This window comes from Phyllostomus discolor, chromosome 8 (assembly GCF_004126475.2).
Source record: "Phyllostomus discolor isolate MPI-MPIP mPhyDis1 chromosome 8, mPhyDis1.pri.v3, whole genome shotgun sequence".
In the NCBI taxonomy this organism is placed as follows: Eukaryota; Metazoa; Chordata; class Mammalia; order Chiroptera; family Phyllostomidae; genus Phyllostomus; species Phyllostomus discolor.
The window spans coordinates 47,118,139-47,143,761 of NC_040910.2; the positions used below are offsets into that span (position 1 = coordinate 47,118,139).

At 47.3% G+C, this 25,623-nt stretch overlaps 2 protein-coding genes across 4 annotated transcripts in view; both read left to right on the plus strand.

The window, feature by feature from the left end:
• The first annotated feature begins 627 nt into the window (after window positions 1-627).
• On the plus strand, window positions 628-24,919 carry LOC114503444 (cytochrome P450 4F3-like). 3 transcript variants are annotated; one of them, XM_036032482.1, is made up of 13 exons: window positions 628-711; window positions 1,185-1,383; window positions 5,338-5,482; window positions 7,063-7,116; window positions 7,209-7,336; window positions 17,667-17,788; window positions 18,494-18,764; window positions 19,113-19,179; window positions 19,368-19,497; window positions 22,350-22,483; window positions 22,579-22,643; window positions 22,807-22,889; window positions 23,100-24,080. In XM_036032482.1, the coding sequence occupies exons 2-13, from the start codon at window positions 1,186-1,188 to the stop codon at window positions 23,275-23,277; spliced, it is 1,575 nt and encodes a 524-aa protein (XP_035888375.1). In that variant the 5' UTR covers window positions 628-711; window position 1,185; the 3' UTR covers window positions 23,278-24,080. The 3 variants fall into 3 exon arrangements, with proteins under 3 accessions (XP_035888375.1, XP_035888374.1, XP_028376829.1); XM_036032481.1 differs by having other exon boundaries at window positions 679-741; XM_028521028.2 differs by lacking the exon at window positions 628-711 and having other exon boundaries at window positions 912-1,383; window positions 23,100-24,919.
• LOC114503445 (cytochrome P450 4F3) overlaps window positions 724-25,623 on the plus strand; it is a 45,905-nt gene continuing 21,005 nt past the window's right edge. The window contains exon 1 of the mRNA XM_036032483.1: window positions 724-741. The gene's annotated coding sequence lies outside the window, so the exon portion shown is untranslated. The remainder of the gene's footprint in view (window positions 742-25,623) is intronic.

Here is a 25,623-nt window from a genome sequence, read left to right on the forward strand (position 1 = left end):
TGTGACCCCTCTCGGGCTCTCACCCCAGGTGGGGAGACTGAGCCCGGGAGGGGCCAGCACAGCCAGCAGGCAGGTGAGGGCAAGGCAGACCTCCCTCAGGATCTCCCACCTCTGCCCTTGGAGGCCTGCACCCTCTTCTCATGGCCCCACAGACCCACCCCACCTGCCTCCAGGTGCCCTCTTTCCGAAGGGCCCTTCCACCCCTGTATCTGATGGGAAAGGCCCCAGCCAGACTGGTTTCTTTTCTCCCATTCACAGCATGCAGGTCTCAGCGCAGGCCTTGGGCTGCCTGGAGGCAGGGCTGTGTGCCCTGGAGGCCCCAGGGAGGTGCTTGGGACAGGACTCCATGATCAAGTTCAATCTTTTAACTGCCAAACCCTAGCCTTGGCAAGGTAGGGGAGGAAGTGAATTTGAGGGCCTGGAGTTACTTTTGCCCACCTCCAACCTGCTCCTCTACCCCACAAGGGAGGTGCTGAGTCCTGAGGACCCAGCACCCACACCTTGTGACACTGAGCCGGTTCCTCTTGGGACCCAGCAGGCTCTGGCTCCAAGTTTTGGGTGACTGCCATCTGGGAGGAAGCAGCCTGGTATGCACGGATTGGCTGACTTAAGCCCAGCCCTCCCTAGTTAAAGATCAGGCAGGGACCAAGATCCCAGGGGGAGGGTCGGGGGAGCGAGAGGTTTCGTGGGATTAGGTGCTCCAGGCTGAAGGTACCAGGCTGAGGCTGCCGGGCCAACTGGGTGGGGAAGGGTGCTGGCCAAGGCTGTGGTGGCTCCAGGGAGCAAGCTGGCCCCGGGGGAGCGTGGTTTCCTTGTAACAGGAGCCCCTGGCAACCTTCCACTGGTTGATTCCTTTTGGCAGTTCTTCAGTCGTCTTTCTTTCTCCTTTTTCCTTCCCCCTCTCTCCTTCTCCCCCTCTGTCTTTCTCTGTCTCTGTCTCTTCTCCCTCTTCCTCTGCATTTCCCTGGGTCTCCCCTCTCTCTCCTGATCCCCCGGGTTCACTTACCTCCGAGCCCTCCCTTCCCTGTCCCCAGCACTCATCTGCCCCTCTGTGTCCCTGTCCCTCACACCCTCTGCCCCCTCCCTGTGTGTGAGCTGGTCTCTGCCTCTGAGCTCACCTATTACTGCCCCCTACCTGGCCCCCTCCTTGGCCTCAGGGGGGCCCCCCTCTGTCTTCCCTGCAGAATGTCACAGCTGAGCCTGTCCTGGCTAGGACTGGGGCCACTGGCAGCCTCCCCGTGGCTCCTCCTGCTGCTGCTGGGAGCCTCCTGGCTCCTGGCCCGAGTCCTGGCCTGGGCCTACGCCTTCTATGACAACTGCCGCCGCCTCCGATGTTTCCCAGAGCCCCCAAAGCGGAACTGGTTGTTGGGTCACCTGGGCTTGGTGAGTGTGGGCAGTGAAACAAGTTCTAGTCATCAGGGTGGGTGGGCTCCCTGGGGGGCTGGGAATGGGGCTCAGGTGCTGGCCTGAGGTCTAGGGCAGCAGAGAATCGAGGGGGCTCTCTTTCCTCACTCCCCACCAGGTCCATTCCTGTCCTCTGCACCCCATGCCCCAAAACCTTTCTTGCTTTTACCCTTCCTCACCCTGAGACTGCTCCAACTCCTTTTCCTGCCTGTCTTTCCCCACCAGTGCACCTCTGAGGGTTTCCCACAGCAGGCTGCAGAGAGTCAGGTCTACTGGTGTCCCTGTAGTCCCCACCGCCGGACCAGAGGCTTCCCTGTGTCCTCTCCCTACCTGGTCCATCTCTGTTGGCCTCAGGCTGGTGTCTGCTCCTCTCTGGGCCTCTGCTTCCCCAGAGGAATTAACTGTGACCTCTGCCATCCCTTCCTCCATGGGGACAGAGCTGGGCCACAGTCTCTCCTCCTCCTCTTCCTCAGGCACTTCTCTTTTCTGGCCTTCCAACCCTGCCCACCGTCCCCCCTCCCCCCTGTTTATCTGTGGGCCCCATTGCCTAACTGGGATCAAAGTCGACCACTCCACCTTTCAGAGGGAATCACTCTGGCCTCTGCCCTCAAGACCAAGCTCAGGAGGGGGCTCTTGCCCACCCCCAATTCCTGGCCTTCTCCCCAGAGATGTGTTGTCCATGCTGCACCCTCCCCCTATTGCCACAATCACACTTTGGAGTTTGTCATCACCTGTGAAGGCTCTACCTCCAAAGCCACTAATCTGAGTGTTGCATCCTCTGAGCAGAAGCCCCTCTTCCTCCTAGCTTCTTTCTTCTTCTTCCTCTCCCATCTAAGTCCCTGCCAGGGTTCCCAGTCCCTTCTCCATCCCAGACCAACTGCTTCCTTCTGGCTCCACTTCCTTGGATGCATTTGGCTTGGATTCCACCCGTTGCACATGGGCTGAAATCTCTTGCCACTCGAGCTTTCCTTCACGGCCCTTTGGAAAAGCTTTGCCTGTTTGAGCTCAATCACCACGTTGTCTGATTGGTGCTCCATGATGATGCTAGAGAAGGTCGTGAAATGGGACAGAAGGGTGACAGCTAACCTCCCACCTGCCCATCTCCAGTGCACCGCAATCTGCACAAAACCTCCTGTCTGCTTGCTTGGCTCTCTCCTCATGGACAGGCTTGTCTTCCTTTGTTGCCTCCGTTTCCCCACCCGATCCCGTCTGGCCCACCCCCATCATGCTCCTGTGAGGGGCATGTGAACTCCAGGTCCCTCAGTCCCATCTCGTCCACCTCCAAGCGACTCTGACCTTACTGACCACTCTGCCACCTTAGAACCTCTTTGTTTTCTTGGTTCCAGTTCGAGTCCCTGCCCTAGTCTTTCTTGACTGCTCTGTGACTCTGTCTGCAGTCGTGGCTCCTCCTTCACGGCACCTTTCCATGTGGGAATTCCCCAGAGTCCTAATCCCTCCTTTTTCTTCCAAGGCCACCTCCTTATCCAGGGCTCCAGCTCCTGAGTAGACAGACCATCAGTCCCTGCTGCATAAGTGAATTCCAGGGTCATGTTTCCCCTGAGGCTGTGTGTTCAGCCCCTTCCTCCCCTCCTCACATGGGGATCTCATAAATACCTCATTCCCCCAAGACGGAATCTGAATTATGGCTCCATTCCCAACTCTGCCTCTGCCCTTAGTCTAGTTCATCCTTCCAGTTGCCCACTTCCCACCCTTTAGGGTCTCCTGGCTCCTCTCTTCTCTCACCTGTACATCTGGTCTTTTGTCACACCTGGCTGTGTCACCTCCACAATCTCTCCTCAGCCTGTCCCCTCTCCGCATCCTCCTGCCACCCCCGGTCCCATCCACCACGATCTTTCTCCGGAAGCCTCTCCCAGCTCACTCTCCAGTCTCCTCATTTTGGGTCTTGTTTCCTATTATCCTCTCCGTCTTTAGAGTTGGAGAGATTTTTCTGAAATTTGGTTGAGATCATGCCTCTTCTTGGTTAAAAACTGTTTGATGACTGCCCATCACTCTGGAGATAAAGACTAAATTTTGCCTGCCCTTGCTGGTCCCACCTACACGCGCCCCCTCCCCCGCAGCTCCTGCTCTATTGCTCCAGTGAGCCAAGCCCCTCCTACCCCAGGGCCTGGCTCATACTGCTCTTTTGACTGGAAGCACTTCCCTTTCTGTCAGTTCCTGGTTGATTCCTCCTCATTCTCCCACTTGCAGCTGAAATGTAACTTCTTTATGGAAGTTGTTTTTAACTCCCAGACCTTTACCTCTGACTTGGTTCTGCTCACACTTAAACAGTTAATTGACCAATTATTTATTATCCATCTCACCTATTAGGTAATGGCCCTGGGGGGTAGACACAATATCTACAGTGTCCATACACTTAACGAATGTTTGATGACGTCATGGTGGAGGCCATGTTCTGGGCCTGGGTGAACTTGCAATCACCTCCTTTGGTCTTCCAAGGCCAAAGCTGATGAGCAACTAGCTCCTCTCCTCTCTTCCCCACTACTCCTGCCAACTCATCACAGAACTGGAGGTTCCAGGCTCATCCTGAAGGCTGCCTGAGATTCTGGCTCTTAGAATGATTTCAGCGAGCCCTGGAGTCAGAGGGAGTGTTAGAAAGTTACTGCAGCTCTGACTCCCCCTCCAAGGGCTTGGGCGTGGAACATGGCCTTAGGTGCTCTTCCCTTCTCCAGTCCTGCTTGCTGTGTGACCTCAGCTAAGTTACTCTTCCTCTCTGGAACAATCCCATCAAGTGCTTCAGGGTCCTTGGAGAGCTGGTCACAAAGTGAAAACAACTTATGTTCACCTGCCTAGAGCACCTGGGGTATTTGTCAGGCTCTGATGGGGCATCCTGGGGGACTGGAGAGGATGCCTCATGAGGAGAGGATCCATCCTCCTTCCCTTTTTAGGTGACATGGCTTCAGTTTCTCATTTGTAAATGGTACAATTAATGGGTACGTCCATAGCTTCAGGAGAGATAGATGGATAGGATATACTGTGAGAGATGATGGATAGATAGGTGATGCATAGACAGATAATAGAAAAACAGGTGATGGATGGATGGATATATATACAGATGACTAGACATTGGATGGGTAAATGACAGATGGATGAATAGATAGATTGTGAATGGATAGATGATAGATGATGGATGAATAGACTGATTGATAGATTGATAGATACAGATAGATTATATATATATAGATGAATGATAGATTGATAGAGAGAGATGATAGATGAATAGGTGATAGGCAGACACATACATAGAAGCAGGAGATAGATGCATGTGCACTGTGTATGTACTATTTACCTGTCTCTCTGTGTTCTTCTCTGTCCTTCCCTCACTCTCTCTGTTTCTCTCTTTATTTGCCCTTATTTCTCTGTCCATCTCTCCAACTCTCCATCAGTGTCTCCTCATCTCCGTACCCTCCATGACTCCCCATCACCCTCACAATCAGTCTCCTGCCTCTGCCCACTCACTGTTCCTTGCTTGATCTGCTCCCTTCTCTGCCTCTCTCTGCCATTTACCCATTTCACTCCAGCTGCAGTGAACTCCTTCCTGCTGCTCACAGCCAGGTGCTGGCTCTCTCACCTCCAGACCTTGAGAAATCTACTTCTTTCCATCCATCCATTATCTATCTATCTATCTATCTATCTATCTATCTATCTATCTCTATCTATCATCTCTCTCTGTTTCATCTACCTAAAGAAACAGAGACATAAAAAGAGAGAGGGGACAGGGAAAGACATAGGTAGATAGGCACAAGAAAAGACAGAGGCCAACAGACAGAAGCTGACATAGTGAGATGGAGACAAGTGTAGAACAATAATCCAGGCAGAAGCAGTTAAAGGAGTGAGTGGGGTGTGGTGGGTAGGGAGTACAGTGGGAAGCTGTGGCCCTCTTCCAGGCCTTGCCTCACCCCCATTAATTCACAGGTGAAGACCAATGAAGAGGGCTTGCAGCTGATAGAGAAACTGGGCCACTACTTCCGTGACATTCACCTCTGGTGGCTTGGACCCTTCTACCCTGTCCTGCGGCTCATCCACCCTAAGTTCATTGCCCCTCTGCTCCAGGCCCCAGGTATCTCTCTTAGGAGCCCCCAGCCCCTTCCCTTGCTTCTGTTCCTAGCCCTTCCCACCCCTAGAGAGACCAGGTTGAGTAGGAGGATGGGGCAACATTGACAGAGACCATAGCTGGGACTCTCACCTGCTGGGTGACTCTGGGAAGGTCCCTGGCTCTCTCCAGTTGCCAAAGTGTCTTTCAGTTTGAGTGATGGAGTCTCATCATTGTTGGTCTAAATAAAGAAGGGAGATCTTTCGACTGAAAAGCTCAGGGAGGACTGTCCTGAGGCACGCCTGGATCCAGGTCTTAAAGAATGCCATTGGAAATGGGTCTTCATCTCAGAGTTCTATGTTCCTCTGCACCAGCTTCACTCTTATGCTGGTGAAAAGGCATCCCAGAGCTCACCTGCCCTGGAAAAGGGAGCTCATTTCTTACAGACCCAGGAAAAATGAAAGGATTCCTTAAATTGACCTGGCTTGGGTTACAGGGACCAGTTCCTTATCTAATCACTGTGACCTAATTGCCCAGGCTTGGGGTCATATGCCTAGCTCTGGAGTGAAGGCTGGATTGGCATGGCCACCCTCCTGACCACTTGGATTGAGAGCAGAGAAGGGGAGGGACTCTGGACAGGCCAATCCCAGATGTCCATCTACCAGCGTCCTTGCTAGATGGGCACTTCCTGGGTGAGAAAACTGAGGTTCAGAGAGGCATAGTGACTTCTCAAGGCCACAGAGCATGCAGAAGCTTCTCCTTAGTTCTGTCTATTCTCAGTTACCCTCCCTAGCTGCCCTTGATGGGAGGGACCCTAAGCTAGAAGGTGATTTGGGATGGGAAGACAGATAGCCAGCCTATTGTGGGGGAACATCCACCAGACCCCCAGGTTGGTTAACTGTGTCTGGTTGGCCTTGGGGTGTGTTCTAGAAGGAACAGTGGCAGCTCTTCATGGTGAGAAGGGCAGCATCCCCTGGTCTCTTTAAGGACAGAAGAGCCCCTGAGCTAAGCACGTACTGCTGAGTGAGAACCCTATGGAGGAGAATATGAGAAAGCCTGGGTCACCCCTGGGCTACGATGGGACAGTAATGAACCGTATTTAAGTCCTGTTTGTGGGACACACTGAGGTCATGCAAGATGTTTTTTTTGTCCATGTCAGAGCATGTCATGTTATGTCAGGGCATGGCACACGTGTCGGGGGCATGTCAGGGCATGTTAACACATGTTGTGTTGTGTTGTGTTGGATATCCCAAGAGATGTCAGAGAGTTCTTGGGCAGATTGCTGTCTGAGGTCCCTGTAAAGGCATCTGGTAGAGCACTGGGCTCTGCTCTGGTGTGTAGAACATGTTGAATCATGCAGGAACCATGTCAAGGTGTGCTGGGCATATCATGCCATGTTGGGGTACATCTAAGCATGTAGGGGTGTGCCTTTGGGATCTGGTCTCCCCTTGCCTCCACCTTCCTTATTATTTCCTCTGCCTTTGTCCCATTTCTGCTATGCTGGACTTAGAGAGGGAATGCTATTCCTGGCTAGGTGCCTCCTCCCCTCTCCAAAAGTCCCTCTCCTCCCCCTCTGCATGGTCCCTGATGGTCCTCATTCATGTCAGCCACTGTCGCACCTAAGGATAGACTTTTCTACAACTTCATGAAGCCTTGGCTGGGTGAGTAACTAGGGATGAAGGGGATTGGGACATCCTTGGGGGACCAGGGGAAGGCATTGCCCTTGCCCACTCCCTGTGGCTGCCTCTACTAGGGGATGGGCTTCTGCTGAGTGCTGGTGACAAGTGGAGCCATCACCGTCGTCTGCTGACACCCGCCTTCCACTTTGAAATCTTGAAGCCCTACATGAAGATTTTCAACAAGAGTGCAGACATCATGCACGTGAGTCTCTTCAACTCAGGGTCCCAGTTGAAGCCTTGGAAAAGTGGCTGGGGGTTGGCCCCAGACACATCGTCTGGAGTCCCGGCTCTGTTGGATGGTTTTGGGGCCAATGAGTTTCCCCTCTAAGCCTCGGCTGCCTCCTCTGTAAAACTGAAATAATAATCCCTTTTAAATGGTGGTCGAGATGACGTAATGAATCCTGTTCCTGGCACTAGTGGTCAGAAAGCTTTAGTTTCTAGTCTGCTCCCTGAAGCCCTCTAAATTCAAGGTGATAATAATAAATATTGAATAGTAGCCTTTTCCACATAACATATCACCTTAAAACTCATGGACTTGAAAAAATTAGTGTTTGTTATTGCTCATGAGATGATGGATCAGTTGAGTAGTTCTTGTCTTGGCTGGAATCACACAATGTCTGGGGTCTTGATGGGGTTTGGTAGACAGCTATGCTGATTCAGGCTCAGATCCATCTCATGTTTGAGGCTTGACCAGCTGTTGGCTGGTCTAGGATGGCCTTTGTCATACAACTGGACTCCTGCATTTGCTTTTCATTTTCTAGTAGGCTAGCCTGGACTCTTTGCATAGTGGAGACTATATTCCAAGAGAACAAGTAGAAACATGTAGTACCTCTTGAAGCCCAGTTTCAGAATTAGCACACCATCATTTCCATCTTCTATTGGCTGAAGCATGTTGATATCCACCTCAAATTCAATAGGTGGATAAAGAGGTTCCACCTCCTAATGTTCCAATGAGAACTGCAGTGTCTCATTGAAAAGGATGAGGATATAGGGAGGGACAACAAGAAGGGAAATATTTTTGCAGTCACCTACCACTATGATGATGATGAAGATGATGATGATAGCTAACAATTACTTACTTAACATTTACTGTACATTAAAAAATGATGTGCTTGTTCTATGGCATATGTTGTATAATTTGTAGAGATGATTATTGTTTATTATTTTTTAAAATATATTTTATTTTAAAATAAAATAATAGTTGTCCCATTTTCCCCCCATATGATTATAGTTGTCTCATTTTCCCCCCACTATTCACCTCTGCCCAGCACCCCACCTCCCACCAGCATGTCTATGGGTTGTACATATAAGTTCTTTGGCTTTTCCATTTCCTACACTATTTTTAACCTCCCTGTGTCTATTCTGTGCCTATAAATTATGCTTCTTATTCCCTGTACCTTTCTCCCCATTCTCCCCTCTCCTCTTACATGCTGATGACCCTCCATATAATATCCATTTTTGTTATTCTGTTCCAGTTCTAGTTGTTTGCTTAGTTTTTTTTAAGTTCAGTTGTTAATAGTCACGTTCTCATCATTTTACTGTTCATATTTTTGCTCATCTTCTTTTTCTTAGATAAGTCCCTTTAACATTTCATATAATAAGAACTTGCTAACGATGAACTCCTTTAACTTTACCTTGTCTGGGAAGACTTTATCTGCCCCTTTATCTGATCCATTCTAAATGATTGCTTTGCTGGATAGAGCAATCTTGGATGTAGCTCCTTGCCTTTCATGACTTTGAATACTTCTTTCCAGCTACTTCTTGCCTGCAAGGTTTCTTTTGAGTAGTCAGCTGATAGTTTTATGGTAACTCCTTTGTAGGTAACTGTCTCCTTTTCTCTTGCTGCTTTTAAGATTCTCTCCTTCTTTTTAGCCTTTTTTAAAAATTTTATTTTAATCATTGTTCAAGTACATTTTTCTGCCCTTTATTCCCATTCCAGCCCACCCACCCACCCCTTCCCATCTCTCTCCCATTTCCAACCCCCCTAGTTTTTGTCCATGTGTCTTTTATAATCAAATGGGTTCCTGTAAACCCTTCCCATTCTCCCCTGAAACTCCCTCCCCTGTCCCCTCTGGTCACTGTCAACCTGTCCTCTATTTCAGTGTCTTTGACTATATTTTGCTTGTTTCTTTGTTTTGTTGTTTAGGTTCCTGTTAAAGGTGAGATCACATGGTATTTGTCCCTCACCTCCTGGCTTATTTCACTTAGCATAATGCTTTCCAGCTCCAACCATGCTGTTGCAAAGGGTAGGAGCTCCTTCTTTCTTTCTGCTACATAGAATTCCATTGTGTAAATGTACCATAGCTTTTTGATCCATTCATTTACTGATGGGCACCTAGGTTGCTTCCAGCACTTGGCTATTGTAAATTGTGCTGCTATGAACATTGGGGTGCATAGGTTCTTTTGGATTAGTGTTTCAGGGTTCTTAGGATATAGTCCCAGCAGTGGAATTGCTGGGTCAAAAGGAAGATCCATTTTTAGTTTTCTGAGGAAGTTCCATACTGTTTTCCATAGTGGTTGTACCAGTCTGCAGTCCCACCAACAGTGCACTAGGGTCCCCTTTTCTCCACAACCTCTGCAACACTTGTTGTTTGTTGCTTTGTTTATCATGGCCATTCTAACTGGTGTGAAGTGGTATCTCATTGTGGTTTTAACTTGCATCTCTCTGATAGCTGACAACATTGAACATCTTTTCATGTGTCTGAATCCTCTGAGAAATCCTCCTTGGAGAAGTGTCTGTTCGAGTCCTCCTTGGAGAAGTGTCTGTTCAAGTCCTTTGCCCATTTTTTAATTGGGTTGCTTGTCTTCTTAGAGTGGAGTCGTATAAGTTATTTATATATTTTGGAGATTAAACCCTTGTCTGAGGTATCATTGGCAAATATGTTTTCCCATACAGTTGATTCTCTTTTTATTTTAATACTGTTTTCTTTAGCCATGCAGAAGCTTTTTATTTTGATGAGGTTCCATTTGTTTATTCTTTCCTTTATGTTCCTTATTCTAGGGGACATGTCAGTAAAAATGTTTCTGCATGAAATATATGAGATTTTCCTGCCTATGCTCTCCTCTAGGGTTTTAGTGGTGTCACAGTTTATATTTAAGTCTTTTATCCACCTTGAATTTATTTTTGTGTAAGGTGTAAGATGGTGCTTGAGTTTCATTTTTTTTTTTTTTTTGTACATAGCTGTCCAGTTCTCCCAACACCATTTGTTGAAGAGGCTATTTTTACTCCATTTTATGTTGCTGCCCTCTTTGTCAAATATTAATTGACCATAGAGACTTGGGTTTATTTCTGGGCTCTCTGTTCTGTTCCATTGGTCCGTGTGCCTGTTTTTATGCCAGTACCAGGCTGTTTTGATTACAGTGGCCTTGTAATATAGTTTAGTATCAGGTATTGTGATCCCTCCTACTTTACTCTTCTTTCTCAAAATTGCAGCAGCTATTCGGAGTCGTTTATGGTTCCATATAAATTTTTGAAGTGTTTGTTCTATGTCTATGAAGTATGCCATTGGTACTTTAATAGGTATTGCATTGAATGTGTAAATTGTTTTGGGTAGTATGGACATTTTGATGATGTTAATTCTTCCAACCCATGAGCATGGTATATGTTTCCATTTATTTGTGTCTTCCTTGATTTCTTTCTTCAGTGTTATGTAGTTTTCTGAATACAGGTTTTACCTCTTTGGTTAGGTTTATTCCTAGGTATTTTATTTTTCTTTTTGCTATATCAAATGGGATTTTTTCCTTGATCTCTGCTTCTGCTGTTTCATTGTTGATGTACAGAAATGCCTTTGATTTCTGGATATTGACTTTGTATCCCATTGTTTTGCCAAATTCATTTATTAAGTTAAGCAGTTTTTTGGTTGAGTCTATAGGATTTTCTATGTACTATCATGTCATCTACAAACAGTGACAGTTTTGTTTCCTCCTTTTCAATTTGGATGCCTTTTGTTTCTTCTTCTTGTCTGATCACTGTGGCTAAAACTTCCAGTACTATATTGAAAAGAAGTGGTGAAAGTGAACAGCCTTGTCTTGTTCCTGATCTTAGCAGAAAAGATTTTAGTTTTTGCCTATTGAGTATGATGTTGGCTGTAGGTCTCTCATATATGGCCTTTATTATGTTGAGGAATGCTCCCTCTGTTCCCACTTTGCTGAGTGTTTTTATCATAATGGGTGCTTTACCTTATCAAATGGCTTTTTCTGCATTTATTGATATGATCACATGATTTTTGTCTTTGCTTTTGTTTATGTGATGTATTACATTTACTGATATTGTACAATCCTTGCATCCCTGGGATGAATTCCCCTTGGTCATGGTGTATGATATTTTTAATGTATTGTTGGATGTGGTTTGCCAATATTTTGTTGAGGATTTTAGTGTCTATGTTCACCAGCGATATTGGCCTGAAGTTTTCTTTCTTCGTTGTGTCTTTATCTGGTTTTAGGATTAGGGCGATGCTGGTTTCATAAAAAGAGTTTGGGAGTCTTCCATCATTTTGGATTTTTTGGAATAGTCTGTGAAGGATAGGGGTTAGCTCTTCCTCAAATGCTTTGTAGAATTCTCCTGTGAAACCGTCTGGTCCAGGGCTTTTGTGTGTTGGGAGTTTTTTGATTACTGCTTCAATTTCATTTGCTGTTATTGGTCTGTTCAGGCTTTCTGCTTCTTTTTCATTGAGTTTTAAAAGATTACATTTTTTAAGAAATTTGTCCATTTCACCTAGGTTTTCAAATTTCTTGGCATACAGTTCTTCATAGTAATTTCTTACAATACTTTGCATTTCTGTGGTATCAGTTGTAATCTCTCCTCTTTCATTTCTGATTGTGTTTATTTGGGTCTTCTTTCTTTTTTTCTTGATGAGTCTGCTTAAAGGCTTGTTGAATTTGTTTATCTTTTTGAAGAACCAGCTCTTGGATTCATTGATCCTTAGAATTGTGCTTTTAGTCTCTAGGTCATTTAATTCTGCTCTGATCTTGGTTATTTCCTTCCTTCTACTTGCTCCGGGCAGTCTTTGTTGTTGTTCCTTGAGTTCTTGTAGACATAGTGTTAGGTTGTTTGTTTGAAATGTTTCTATTTTGGGGGGGGGTGGGAGGTAGGCCTGTATTGCTATCAACTTCCCTCTCAGGATTGCCTTAGCTGGGTCCCATAAGTTTTAGATTGTTGTGAGTTCATTTTCATTTGTTTCCAGAAACTTTTTGATTTCTTCCCTAATTTCATTCTTGACCCATTCATCGTTTAATAGCATGCTATTTAATCTCCATGATTTTGAGTGTTTTGGATTTCTTCCCTTGGGCTTGGTTTCTAGTTTCAGTCCCTTGTGATCTGAGAAAATGCTTGGTATGATTTCAGTTTTCTTGAATTTGTTGAGGCTTGTTTTGTGTCCTATCATGTGGTCTATCTTTGAAAATGTTCCATGTGCATTTGAAAAGAATGTGTATTTAGCTTCTTTGGGATGGAGGGCTCTATATATATCAGTTAAGTCCATTTCATCTAGGGCATTGTTCAATGCCATATCTTTGTTGATATTTTGTTTGAAAGATCTGGGACTATGATTCCATTTTTGACAGTGGGTTGTTAAAGTCCCCCACTATAATTGTGTTGCTGTCAATATCTTTCTTGAAGTCCTCTAAGATTTTCTTTATGTATTTGTGTGCTCCTATGTTGGGTGCATATATGTTTACAATGTTTATGTCTTCTTGGTGGATTCTTCTCTTGAGTATTGTGAAGTGACCTTCTGGGTCTCTCCTTATGGCCTTTTTTTGGAAGTCTATTTTGTCTGATATGAGTATTGCTACCCTGGCTTTTTTTCCTGTCTGTTTGCTTGGAAAACTTGTTTCTAACCCTTCACTTTCAGTCTGTGTAGGTCTTTTATCCTGAGGTGGGTCTCTTGTAGGCAGCATATGTATGGGTCATGCATTCTTATCCATTCAGCTATTCTATGTCTTTTGATTGGAGTGTTTTATCCATTTATGTTTAAGGTTATTATTGATAGGTACTTATTCATTGCCATTTACATCTCTGTGTTTCTCTCTCTCTCTCTCTTTCTCTCTCTCTCTCTCTCTCTCTCTCTCTCTTCATTCCTTTCCTTAAAGCAGCCCCTTTAGTATCTCTTGCAGAGCTGGTTTGGTGGGGGTGTATTCTTTCAGACTTCTTTTGTCTTGGAAGCTTCTTATTTGGCCTTCTATCTTGATTGAGAGCCTTGCTGGGTAAAGTAGCCTTGGTTGCAGACCTCTGGTTCTCATTACTTGAAATATTTCTTGCCATTCTCTTCTGGCTTGAAGCATTTCCATTGAGAAGTCAGCTGCTAGCCTTATTGGGGCTCCCTTGTATGTTACTTCCTGTTTCTCCCTTGCTGCCTTTAAGATTCTCTGTTCGTCTTGAAATTTTGCTATTTTAATTATGATGTGTCTTGAGGTGGGCCTCTTTGGGTTCCTCTTGATTGGGACTCTCTGTTTCCTGGGTTTGTGTGACCTTTCCTCTCATCAAATTAGGGAAATTTTCCATCATTACTTTTTCAAATAGGTTTTCTATCCCTTACTCTTCTTCTTCTCCTTCTGATATCCCTATTATATGGATATGGATTACGTTTCGTATTGTCTTGCATTTCTCTTAGTTCCTCTTTATTCTTTCTGAGTCTCTTTTCTTTTTCTTGCTCTTTCTGGGTGTTTTTTTCTACTTTGTCCTCCAATTCACTGATCCGATCTTCTGCTTCATCAATCCTGCTTTTCATTCCTTCTACTGTGTTCTTCAGTTCAGAAATTGTATTCTTCAATTTCTCTTGGCTCTTGTTGATAGTGCATATTTCCTTTTTCATGTTGATACAGTTTGCAGTGAGTTCATTGTAACTTCCCTGTAATTTCTTGTAGCTCATTGTGAGCTCGTTGAGCTTCCTGATAATCATTGCTTTGAACTCAATATCTGATAGTTGAGTTGCCTCTATTTCATTTAGCATTCTTTCTGAGGCTTCCTTCTTTCCCTTAATTTGGGGATTGTTTCTTTGTCTTCTCATTGTTTGTGAGACTCCTCTTGTTAGCCTCTGTCTCTTAAATTGATCTGTTCTTGTTCCCTGGGTTTATGGTGTGAAGTTCTGTGGTAGAATACCTGTGAGATTCAGTGGTGCAGTTTCTTTCGGGTATCCTGGTGTCCACAGCCTCCTCCTATTCTTTTTTCTGATCAATTGGAGGGGTAAGGCAAAATGGTTTAGGACAGCAACAGAGTATTCTATGATACTTACAGTAGCAGCCAGTAGAGAAGAGATAGGAGATCCTTTGGTTATGTATAGTGTTAACCGTGATCTTCCACCCAACTAGCCACTTTTTAGAAAGGATGGAAAGAAGATAAGACTCTTATTGGGGAGGGAAGGATTGTGAGTTGGATCTAGAAAGCAGTGAGGCTGTGGGAGGTCAGATTCTGAGATAGGGTGAGAGTAAAGAATAGTAGATAGATGTAGTGTGTGAGAGAATAGAGCTAACCACTACAGTAATAGAGTTCGGGAAACTGCAAAGTGGGCTGAGATCTGGGAGGGGTGTTGTGTAGTATTTACAATTATATGGAATAGGTCTTATTTACAGTAATATTAGAGCAACAATCGTATGACAGAATCTATGAGATCTAGATAACAAGAATAGGGAGTAGAACCTTGAGTAGTGTACTAATGGAACACAAATGAAGGACAGTAAATTAGCAATACACTATGAATGAGATAACAGGGGAAACCTATCAAATGATAACAATATAAGTAGCCAAGCAAAGAAGACTATACAGAAAGAAGAGGAATACCAAAATACTATTAAAATAAAAAATTTAAGAATAATGAAAAAAAGGTAATACAAATATGCAATAACTTGCAGGTTCAAAAAAAAGGAAAAAAGCAGAAGATGGAATGAAGAAGAGATAAATTAGGAAAGGAAGGAATAACACTAGAGTGAAAGAAAGAGAAGCATAAGGCATTGAGAGATATAAAAATAATAAGAATTAAAAAATAAAAAGTTACTTAAAAAAGATAAAATCAAACAAACAAACAAACAAAAAATCCTCTCATTGGTTTCTAACTGGCCAAACCAGCTTTTCTGGTCTTACTGGCTTCAGCAGGCTGAGGGACGATTGTAATTGCTTTTCTTCCTTCCCAGTCGGAGCTCAGTCAGTCTCTCGAGTACTGTCCCCAGGGCTAGCCATGTAGTCTCCCCAGAGCCAGTCTGTTGCCTCTCCTCAGGGCCCTGGGTGTGGGTCTGGGCGCTCTTAAGCATGCTCTTGGAGCTCACCGCTGTGGGCTCAGGGATCCCGCCAAGCCAAGCCTTTTCCGGGTTCACAATGTGAGCTCTGGGGATCCTGAGGGGCGTGTACTTCCCTTGGAGTTCATGGCCTGGGCACCAGGGATCCCGTGGAGCACCCGTGCCTTTTCTGTGTTCAGGGCTGTGGGGTCTGGGTCTTCCACAAAACCATACTATCTCCAGGTTGGGGGCGCAGGCGCATGGCCAGGCCACCCTTGGTCGCACAGGCTGTGGCTCACCAGGGCTATGCGTGGGTGCTCACAGCCCCTGTGTGATTGTCTCTCAGTCCTCACTCCCCTCTCTGTGCCTTCAAGCAAGAAGCCGTCCCTCTGTGCTGCTCAATCCTTGTTTGGATGGGGAGGGAGCCATTGATCCAGCTCTCTCCCGAGTGCCCCGAGGCAGACCCAGAAGCACCGGGCCTGGGGGCTGCAACCTCCCTGGTCCCTGAGCTGATCCCTAGGCCCTTATTTTCCTGAAGCAGTCTCCTTACTGTCTGGTTTTTCAATGTCCACTATAATTTTTTATCTCCAATTTTCATAAATGTTGTGATGTTGTTGGCTTTTTGCTCTGTCCCTCTGTAGATCGGTTAGTTTTTCTCCTGTGTATAGGAGGAAGTCGAATCTGCTCCCTCCTACCACACTGCCATCTTCCAAGCCCCTTCTTTTTAATTTTGAGCAATGTAATTTTGATGTGGCTTGGTGTGTGCTTCCTTGGGTCAAAATTCTTTGGGACTGTAAGCTACCTGGACATCCTGGAAGTCTATTTCCTTTGCCAGATTGGAGAAGCCCTCCTTTATTACTTTTTCAAATAAGTTTTCAATTTTTTGGTCTTCCTCTTCTCCTTCTGGCATCCCTATGATTTGGATGTTAGAACATTTGAAGTTGTCCCAGAGGTTTCTAAGCCTTTTCATTTTTTTTTGTATTCTTATTTCTTCATTCTGTTCTGGTTGAATGTTTATTTCTTTTCTTCTAAATTGTTGATTTGAGTCCTGGTTTCCTTCCCTTCACTCTTGGTTCCCTGTTTCTTTTTTTCCTTTACTTTACTCTGCATAGCCTTCACTTTTCCTTCTATTTTGTGACCATATGCAACCATTTCTGTGAACATCCTGATTACCAGTGTTTTTAATGCTGCATCTGATAGGTTGGCTATATCGTCATCACTTAGTTCTATTTTTGGAGCATCAATCTATTCTTTCACTTGGGCCATATTTTTTTTTTTTGTCTCTGTGTGCCTGTTACATAGTAAGGGACAGAGCCTTAGGTATTTCCTAGGGTGGGACAACTCACTCCATGTGTTGTGGCACTGTATGCGGGGGAGGGATCAGAGAGGGAACAATGCCACTTGCTCATCTCTTGCCCAGCTTTCAGTCACTTTCCCCATTACCCACAAGCAAATTGGTCCCTTCTGGTGCCGATTCCAGATAGGTGAGCTTGTGTATGTTCTAGGGTCTGTGTTTCTCTCCAACAACTCTCCTGTGAGGCTGGGAGTTTCTCCCACCACCACATCCCCCACAGATTTTTACAGCCAGACATTTTGAGGCTTTATTTCCCTGCACTGGAATCCTGCATTGCATGGCGTGTCTCACTCTCCAGTTGTTCTTCCTGGTTTCTCCACATGTAAATGTGGGACCACCTGGTTTGCCAGCCGCTGCCTTGCCATGTGTCCCCTTTGCCCTGGCTGCTCACCTCCACCCCTACTACCAGTTTGAATGAATGTTTCTTCTTTAACTCCTAGGTTGTCAGACTTCCATATAGTATGACTTTCTGGCAGTTCTGGTTATTTTTTGTTTTAAAATTTGTTGTTGTCCTTCTTTTGGTTGTGGGAGGCGGTAAAGTTACCTACATCTCCATCTTGGCTGGAAATAATGAGATGATTATGATTGCCACTTATAGGTGATAGAACAGAAGGTCAGAGGGTTTGGGGAGCTTGCCTGAGTTCACATAGCTAGGGAGTGAGTTTTGAGTGGTGGATCAGGAATTTTAACCTGGCTTGTCTGACACCAAAACAGGTCCTCTTAACTTCACTGAAAATTTGACAGATGGAGCCCAGAGGAGGGCAATGACCTTGAACCCAGGTCTTCTGACTCCCAGCCATGAATCTTCATGTCTTAAGAGCAACAGATTCCACTCCCACTCACGCCCAGTCCTCCCTGGGGATGGGTGCCTAGGGGAGAGGACCAAGAGGAAGGGTCTGGGGGAGTCCATTCAGGTGGCTGAGCTGGGGGAAGGGCTCAGGGAAGGCCTAGCTCTGTCCCCTTCTCTGTCCAGGACAAGTGGCAGCGCCTGGCCTCAGAGGGCAACACCCGTCTGGACATGTTTGAACACATCAGCCTCATGACGCTGGACAGTCTGCAGAAATGTGTCTTTGGTTTTGACAGCAATTGTCAGGAGTGAGTCTCTGCCCAGAACCTGGCAACATGAGCCCTAGACCCAAGGGAGTAGATGGAGGGAGGACTGACCAGGGTAATCACAAGGGCTTTCTTGGTGGAGGTGGGTCAGAGCTGGACACTGAAGGACAAGGATAGGCAAAGAGAAAGAGTGATCCCCTCAGGTAGGTAGAAATGTTTGCTAAGAGCCAGGAGACTGGAATGAGCAGAGTGTGTGTACCAGTGAGGAGACATCTTGGAAATGAGGTGGGAGGGCTTGGGAGGGGATAGATATTTGGGCCATTGAAAAGCCAGGCAAAGAGGTTTGAACTTTATCCTGAGGTTTCCAGGGAGCCATGGCAGGTGTTTGAGCAGAAGAAGGTTTTGGCTCTAAGCTGAGCTCTAGAGTCTAGAGATGACTGACTGTTGTGTACACACAGGATGCAAGGAGAGAGTAAAGAGGAGGACTGAGTTTGGTGGAGAAAATGGGACATATTTGAGAGAAGCCAAGGAAGAATGGGCAGGGCCAGATAGTGCAAAGGGGAGAGAGGGATGAGAATGATGCCTAAGCTTTGTCCTGGGGCCTAGGACATGAGGAAGCTCAGAGAGATGGAAGCATGTGTGGAGAGCATCCTTTTCTGGATCGAATATGGTCTTGAGCTCTAGCTGGGAGGACCTCCCAAGATATCATGTGTGTTAAGGAGCTGCTTTTTCTGGCCTTTCTTGCAGGAATCCCAGTGAATATATTGCTGCCATCTTGGAGCTCAGTGCTCTCGTGACAAAACGGAGCCAGCAGATATTCTTGCACATGGATTTCCTGTACCAACTCACCCCTGATGGGCGGCGCTTCCGCAGGGTTTGCAACCTGGTGCACAACTTCACAGACGCCGTCATCCAGGAGCGGCGTCGCACCCTCATCAGTCAGGGTTCTCATGACTTCCTCAAAGCCAAGGCTAAGAGCAAGACTTTGGACTTCATTGATGTGCTCCTACTGGCCAAGGTGGGCTTCTCTGGGATCTGAATTCAAGAGGTAGAATGGACCCTGATTTCAAATGTCGGATCGAAGAACCTGGACTTGAAGCAGAGGGCACTACTGCTTCAGGAGCCATTCAGGGTGCTTGAGGAAGGGAGGAATGGGTCTGAGATAAGCTGTGGCCATGACTGTGTAGAAGGCTATCTGGAAGGAGTAAACAGGAGGTAGGAGACCAGGAAGGACACATGTGGGGTGAGTTCTGGAGCTGATGAGGGAAGGATCCTGCTTGGATGACAGAGCTTCAGGGACTGTTTGAGGTTAGACACAGACATCCTCAGGGCCACTGTGATCCAAGGCATCTTTCCCTTTCTTAAGGATGAAGATGGGAAGAAATTATCAGATGAGGACATCAGAGCTGAGGCTGACACTTTCATGTTCGAGGGTAAGGGTCCCAGTGTGGGACCACAGAGGGGATGGGTCTCCCCATCCCAGGGACTTGGCAGGTGGACCCTGGGCCACCCCATCCAGCCCAATCCTCCCCACCCTCCCTGAGGGCTTTAACATAAGGGTGCTGCCCACCTCTGGTGTGGAAGCAGCCCAGACTCCCAAGCCTGTCTGCCTGCCTCTCAGGCCATGACACCACAGCCAGCGGCCTGTCCTGGGCCCTGTACAACCTCGCACGGCACCCAGAATACCAGGAGCGCTGCCGGCAGGAGGTGCAACAGCTCCTGGGGGACCGGGAGCCTAAAGAGATTGAGTGGTGAGTGCAGGTTCTCATGGCTCTTCCTGAGCCCCCACCATCCCCACATTGGCTGTGCTCCCGCAGTGGGGAAGAGGGAAGTTCTTTGTTGCTGTTGATTCTGTCACTCTGTCATCCCATTTGGTGGGAATGGAAGCAGAGTGCAGAGGCAGGGTCTGGTATCCAGCTTGGATGGCAGGGGAAATTTGCCAGCTTTAGAGACAGAAAGATCTGAGTGTCCTCATTTATTGCCTCACTAACTTGCTATGTGACTTTAATAAAGTCAGTTTTCCTTTCTGAATGCCACTCTTCTCCTCTGCAAATTGTGTGTGTGTGTATATGTGTGTGTGTCTGAATCTCACACCCACAGGCTGCTTGAAGAATTGTGACAATGTGTATAAAACAGAGGCCACCCTGACTATGTTCAATAAATGAACTTCTCCCCTCCCTTGCATTTCTGCCTGGTGTTGCAATCTTTCTCCAAAGACCCCCACTCCCCTTAATTGTTGCTTTTTTTCTAATGACCACCTAATAGTCTATTTCAGGGATTCCCAAGATGTCTTCAGGGGTAAAAAGTTATCCATCATTCATTTAGTAAACACGGCTGCACTGCCTGCCCTTTCCCAGCTCAGCGTCCAGTCCCGACTGGGTCCTACCTGGGCAGGCCTGGGACTGAGAGGAAAAGGGTGAGACTGGGTAGCGAAACAGCAAATATGATTCACCACATGGAGTGAACAGTGCTCCTGACCAGGGGGGAATGCTTGTGCAAAGGGCAGGACAGAAGCATGTAAGAGTGAGCCTGGCATGTTTGGGAGGGAGTAAAGGCGTCTGGATCCTTGTGACATCTGCAGTGTGAAGAACCAGAGGGGCCCCCAGTGAGGCTGAACTGGTCATGGAAGCCCCCCTGAGAGTGCTTTGGAAACCATGTTAGGAGTTTCCAACAGTGTCACTTCAGTTCTTCTGGGAAGTTGATGTTGGATAAAAGATAAAAGTGGGCAGGGATGCTGCCATTAGGGTCCCACATTGGGCAGAAATAATCAGGCAGCAGTGACCATGTGCTCAGTCATCGGCTGGGGGCTGCCCAGGTGAGTGTGGTCTTGGTGTGAATGCTGCAGCAGTGCCCACAGACCCTACAGGGGAGGCTGTCAGACAGCTGTTCTTGTGGCTGCACAGCAAACTCTTTCTCGAAGGGAAAGCCATGACTAACGTCGGCCAATGAAGAGCCATGGGAGGTGTCTGAGAAGGGGAGAGACAGGTCAGATATGGGTGTTAGAAATATCTCCCTGTGACTACAAGGACAAACTGGAGTGTATGAGCTGGGGCCTGGGGCCCCGGGGGGCCAGATTCTGGGCCGAGTTCCGAAGGGTGGAAAGGAGATGTTAGGCTGGACAAACACTTTGCAGGTGGTGTCCTCCACCTCTAGGCTTACCTTAGCACCACTGTCCTTTAATGTGGAGAAACGTTTCTCTCCCATCTTCAGAAAATTTCATACTTGGTGAAAACTCAAATAGTATAATGTGAAATGGTTGACAATGACTATAAGGGTTCATCTTTTTTCCTCCCAGTTTTGTTGAGCTGTAATGGACATATGACACTGTGCAGGTTTAAGGTGCACAATGAGGTGACATGATGCGTGTGCACAAGGAGTACAGTGAGGTTAGCTGACACACTCATCACCTTGTGCAGGGAGTAGATGAGGATCTAGTTCTTTTCATTTCCACATCATCAGTTGTATGAGTACCTTCCAGCAAACTGTCTGTCCATTTCCCAGGGGTTTGTGGGGCCTCCTTTACCGGATGCTCAAATCTCACCTGTTTGCATGCGGTCTCCAAGCTCTCTACTCTGCTCCATACACCTGTTTTCCTGTTCTTGTGCAATACCACACAGCAGTTTGTTTTTTTCTTTTTAATTACTGCTCTTTTGTGATGGGTTGTAATATTTGGTAGATTGAGTTCCCTTTCTTTGATCTTTTATTTTTATTTTTTTAAAGATTTTATTTATTTATTTATTTTCTGAGAGAGGAGAAGGGAGGGAGAAAGATAAGGAGAGAAACATTGATATGAGAGAGAAACATCAGTTGGCTGCCTTTTGCAGGCCCCAACCTGGGACCCCACCTACAACCCAGGCCTGCATCCCAACCGGGAACTGAACCAGTGACCCTTCAGTTCACGGGCCAGTGCTCAATTCACTGAGCCACACCAGCCAGGGCTGATCTTTTCTTTTTAAATTGACCTAGCTCTTAATGGACTTTAATTTTTTCAAATTGAATAACATAACCAAGTTCCAAACACATGCACACACACACACACACACACACACACAAAGTAGATTTTTATTGGAGTGCATTAAATATTGATTAATTTAGACTGAATTGGCACTTTTACATTAGGTCATCCAAACTTAGAGTACAGAGTGGATCTTATTTATTCAAATACCCTTCTAAGTCCATGATAAAGATGTTTATATTTTGGTAATTATATAATTTAAAAGAATTGTATGCAATGGTATAAATGCTTTTAAGACTGCCCTGTGACTATTGTGTTTTGCTCAGAAACAATTCTAAAAACACCAGCCTACATTTTCTTCTAGCAAGTTTTGTGATTTTGACTTTCTAATGCTTAAGTTTTGGGTTCATCTAGAATTTATTTTGTTATAGGAGGGAGGGTCAGAATGAGGTGGGAAGAGGATCTTCTGGGGCAGGAGGACATGGGGTAGGTTGGTGGGGAGAGGATGTCTATTTATTTAAGGTAGGTATGAATTTGGAGATATTTGACCCATCTGGAATTTATTTTGTTACAGAGAGAGAACCTCGTGGAGCTGGTGGGGGCGGGTCTTGGGTTTGCTCCCTGGGTAACTGCTGGGCTGTTCCTTAGGGAGGACCTGGCCCAGCTGCCCTTCCTGACCATGTGCATCAAGGAGAGTCTGCGCTTGCACCCCCCAGTCACGGTCATCTCCCGCTGCTGTACCCAGGACATTATGCTGCCTGATGGACGTGTCATCCCCAAAGGTAATGGAGATGACAGGGGGAGGAGGGAGGTAGTCCTGCCAACCTGGGCCTCGTCCTGATGGCCTCCCCCCCCCCCCCCCCCCCCCCCGCCCCAGGAAACATCTGTGTCATCAGCATCTTTGGAGTTCATCACAACCCGTCAGTCTGGCCGGACCCTGAGGTGCTGCCCCTTCCTTCTTGGCATCCTGGGACCCGGTGATGGGGCGGGATCCAGACCCGGGAAACCAGACACTCCCCCTCCGTTGTATCTACATGTCTTTTCTGGGGGTGGCTGTATGTTCTGCGAAACCCCATCCAGCAGGCCCGCCTTTCTTCAACCCCAGGTATACAACCCCTTCCGCTTCGACCCAGAAATACCCCAGAAGAGGTCACCTCTGGCATATATTCCCTTCTCTGTGGGGCCCAGGTGAGGTCCGCGGGTGTCTGAGTGGGGATGGGGTGTGGACGGTTGGGCTCAGCACACCTGCCAGTCCACACGGGGGTCCCAGGCACGGTTAACCCCCTTCGCTACCCCTGCCGGCGGGTGTGTGTGGGGGGGGGGGGGCGGGGGGGGACGGCGTCCAGGGCCAGGTCCCGGGAGAAATCGGAGCCCCCACTCCCTCCCTCGCGCACGCAGGAACTGCATCGGGCAGACGTTCGCCATGGCCGAGATGAAGGTGGTGCTGGCGCTCACGCTGCTGCGCTTCCGAGTCCTGCCTGACTACACGGAGCCGCGCAGGAAGCCCGAGCTGATTCTGCGGGCAGAGGGCGGACTTTGGCTGCGGGTGCAGCCGCTGGGCACAAGCACTCAGTGACACCCGCCCCCCAACCCTGACCCCACACACCTCCCTGTGCAGAGTCCAAGGGAAAAATCTGTGCTGTGACTGCTGTCCCAGCCTCCCTGAGGCCCCCCGCCCCCAGAGCGGGGGCGGGGCCGGTGGAGGGGGCCAAGGTTTCTCTGAGCCTGAGACCCTGTCTGCTTCTCCTGCCCACCACAGGGCCCCATGCTGACTGCAGATTTTCCTAGGGTCCAAGCAGGGACTTTATAGTGCGGGTAATGGGGAAACATGGCAGGTGTCTGAGCAGAAGAGGGACCAGATTTAAGGATGGGCTTTGAGAGTACATTTGAGACTGAGTCACACAGGAGAACCCATTGCAATACTACACTCTGGCCACCCTAACCTCCGTTCTGATCTCCTAATATACCCAGTCTTCCTCACCTCTCAATCCTTCCCAGTGTCCCTATGGTCACTGTTACAATGTCTCCTTAAAGATGAGGATCCCCTTGCATCCTGGGGACAAGACTGTTTAAGGAAGGTGGAGGGGGTACCTAGAAGCAGGCAGGGTCAGATGACCCTGGATCCACCACAGCCTGGACTTGTGCTCCCCAAATCACAACCCCAGTCTGCTATTTGTTGGCTGTTTAGCTCCAGGAACATAGTGTCCCTCTCTGAGCCTCAGTTCCTTTACTAACCAATAGGGGCCACTTCATGCCCTGTTGGGGGTCTGAATAAGCAAGCACGTACCATGTGACCCAGCCATCATCTGGTAGGCTTCAGTCTTTAGTGAGGATTCATTTCCTCCCTTTCCCTTCTTTCTTGCATCACGCTCCACATTTTAAATTTTGGGAAATGTGGCACCCTGCTGTTAAAGGAAACTATAAAACAAAATCCCAAAATGTTAAGAAAAAGAACAAATGCTAAAAAAAGAAAGCTATCAGTAGAAGATTCAGTAATTTAAAATATCCATTGTTACATCTGAGAAGATATAAGGGTCTTTGATGCAAAGCAGGCCCGAAGCTAGGAACTGGGAAAAAACACTTTTCTTCTCCCCGCCAGGACATACATGGCCTGGACTCCATTCTCACCCATCAGGGGTGTGCAACCTTTTGTTGTCTCTGGGCCACACTGGAAGAAGAGTTGTCTTGGGCCACACATTAAACACACAGACACTAACAAAAACAAAAACAAAATTTCCATGTTTTCAGCAAATGTAGGATTTTGTGTTGGGCCGCATTCATAGCCTCCTGGTCTGCATGCAGGCTGCTGGCCATGGGTTGGACACCCCTGGCCCCTAGATGTTCCAGGACACGGAGGTCTCCTGGGTCTGCAGCAGCTGAGAGGAAGACAGAAGTGGGTCTCAGTTCCCTTCATTAATTTGGATGTCTTTGTTTTTTTCTCATGTGTGTCTTGAAGTTTTCATCACAGACATCCTATACATATTTCGTTAGATTTATAACAGTCTGTGAACGTCTCTCCTGTGCCCTTGCCCCTTAGCAAGGAGGGGGATCCAGGAGCGAAACAAGCCATGGGCTCGGGTCAGAGGGCCAGGGGCAAAGCCCAGCTTTGTAACTCTTCAGTGATGTCACCTTGGGTGAGTGACTTGCCCTTTCTAAGCCTCCCGTTCCTTTCCGGGAAAACAGAAATAATAAAAGGCCAGTGGGGACTGGAAGAGCAAGGCTGCCTGTGGGTTTCGATTTGGGTTACCAGGAAGCAAACTCTAATGCAAAGGCTTGAGTGCAAATACCTTACTTAGAGGTGATCCTGAGACACAAATTCAGCTGCAAGTGGCTTCTTTGGGAGGTGGTGCCAAGAGATGCCTGTAGGGTAGTGGGCAGGGGAGACAGCAGAAAACATGTGCTTTAGAAAGGAAGTTCCCACTGTGGGCATCTGGGGCTCAGTCCCTCTGGGGACGTCTGGGGAAGAGCAGAGAACAGTCACCCACCTTTACTAGACAAGGCTGCATGCAGGGACATTATTTCTCCAGAATGTCCTACCTGCTGCAAGGCCGAGGTCTGGGGTCAGCATGGGGACCTCTGACAGCAGCTGCCTTGGTGAGCAGGAGCACAGCCTGGGGCAGACAGCCACAGTGTGACTTCAAGACACACACACTCACACCCTTGCACACACATGCACACCCCCCCCACAATTGCGTATATTCACACACACAGCCACACTCATGTGTGTGTGTGTGTGTACACAGTCACACACAGGCTTACATGCACACAAATGTGTACACAAACACACACAGTCACATGTGCATACAATACATGAATACACATGGAAACTCACACATGCACACACAGTTACACATATACTTACACTCAGTCACTCACTCACACACACTACACCAATGGAGGCCAGGCCCGGACAGCCTGTTGT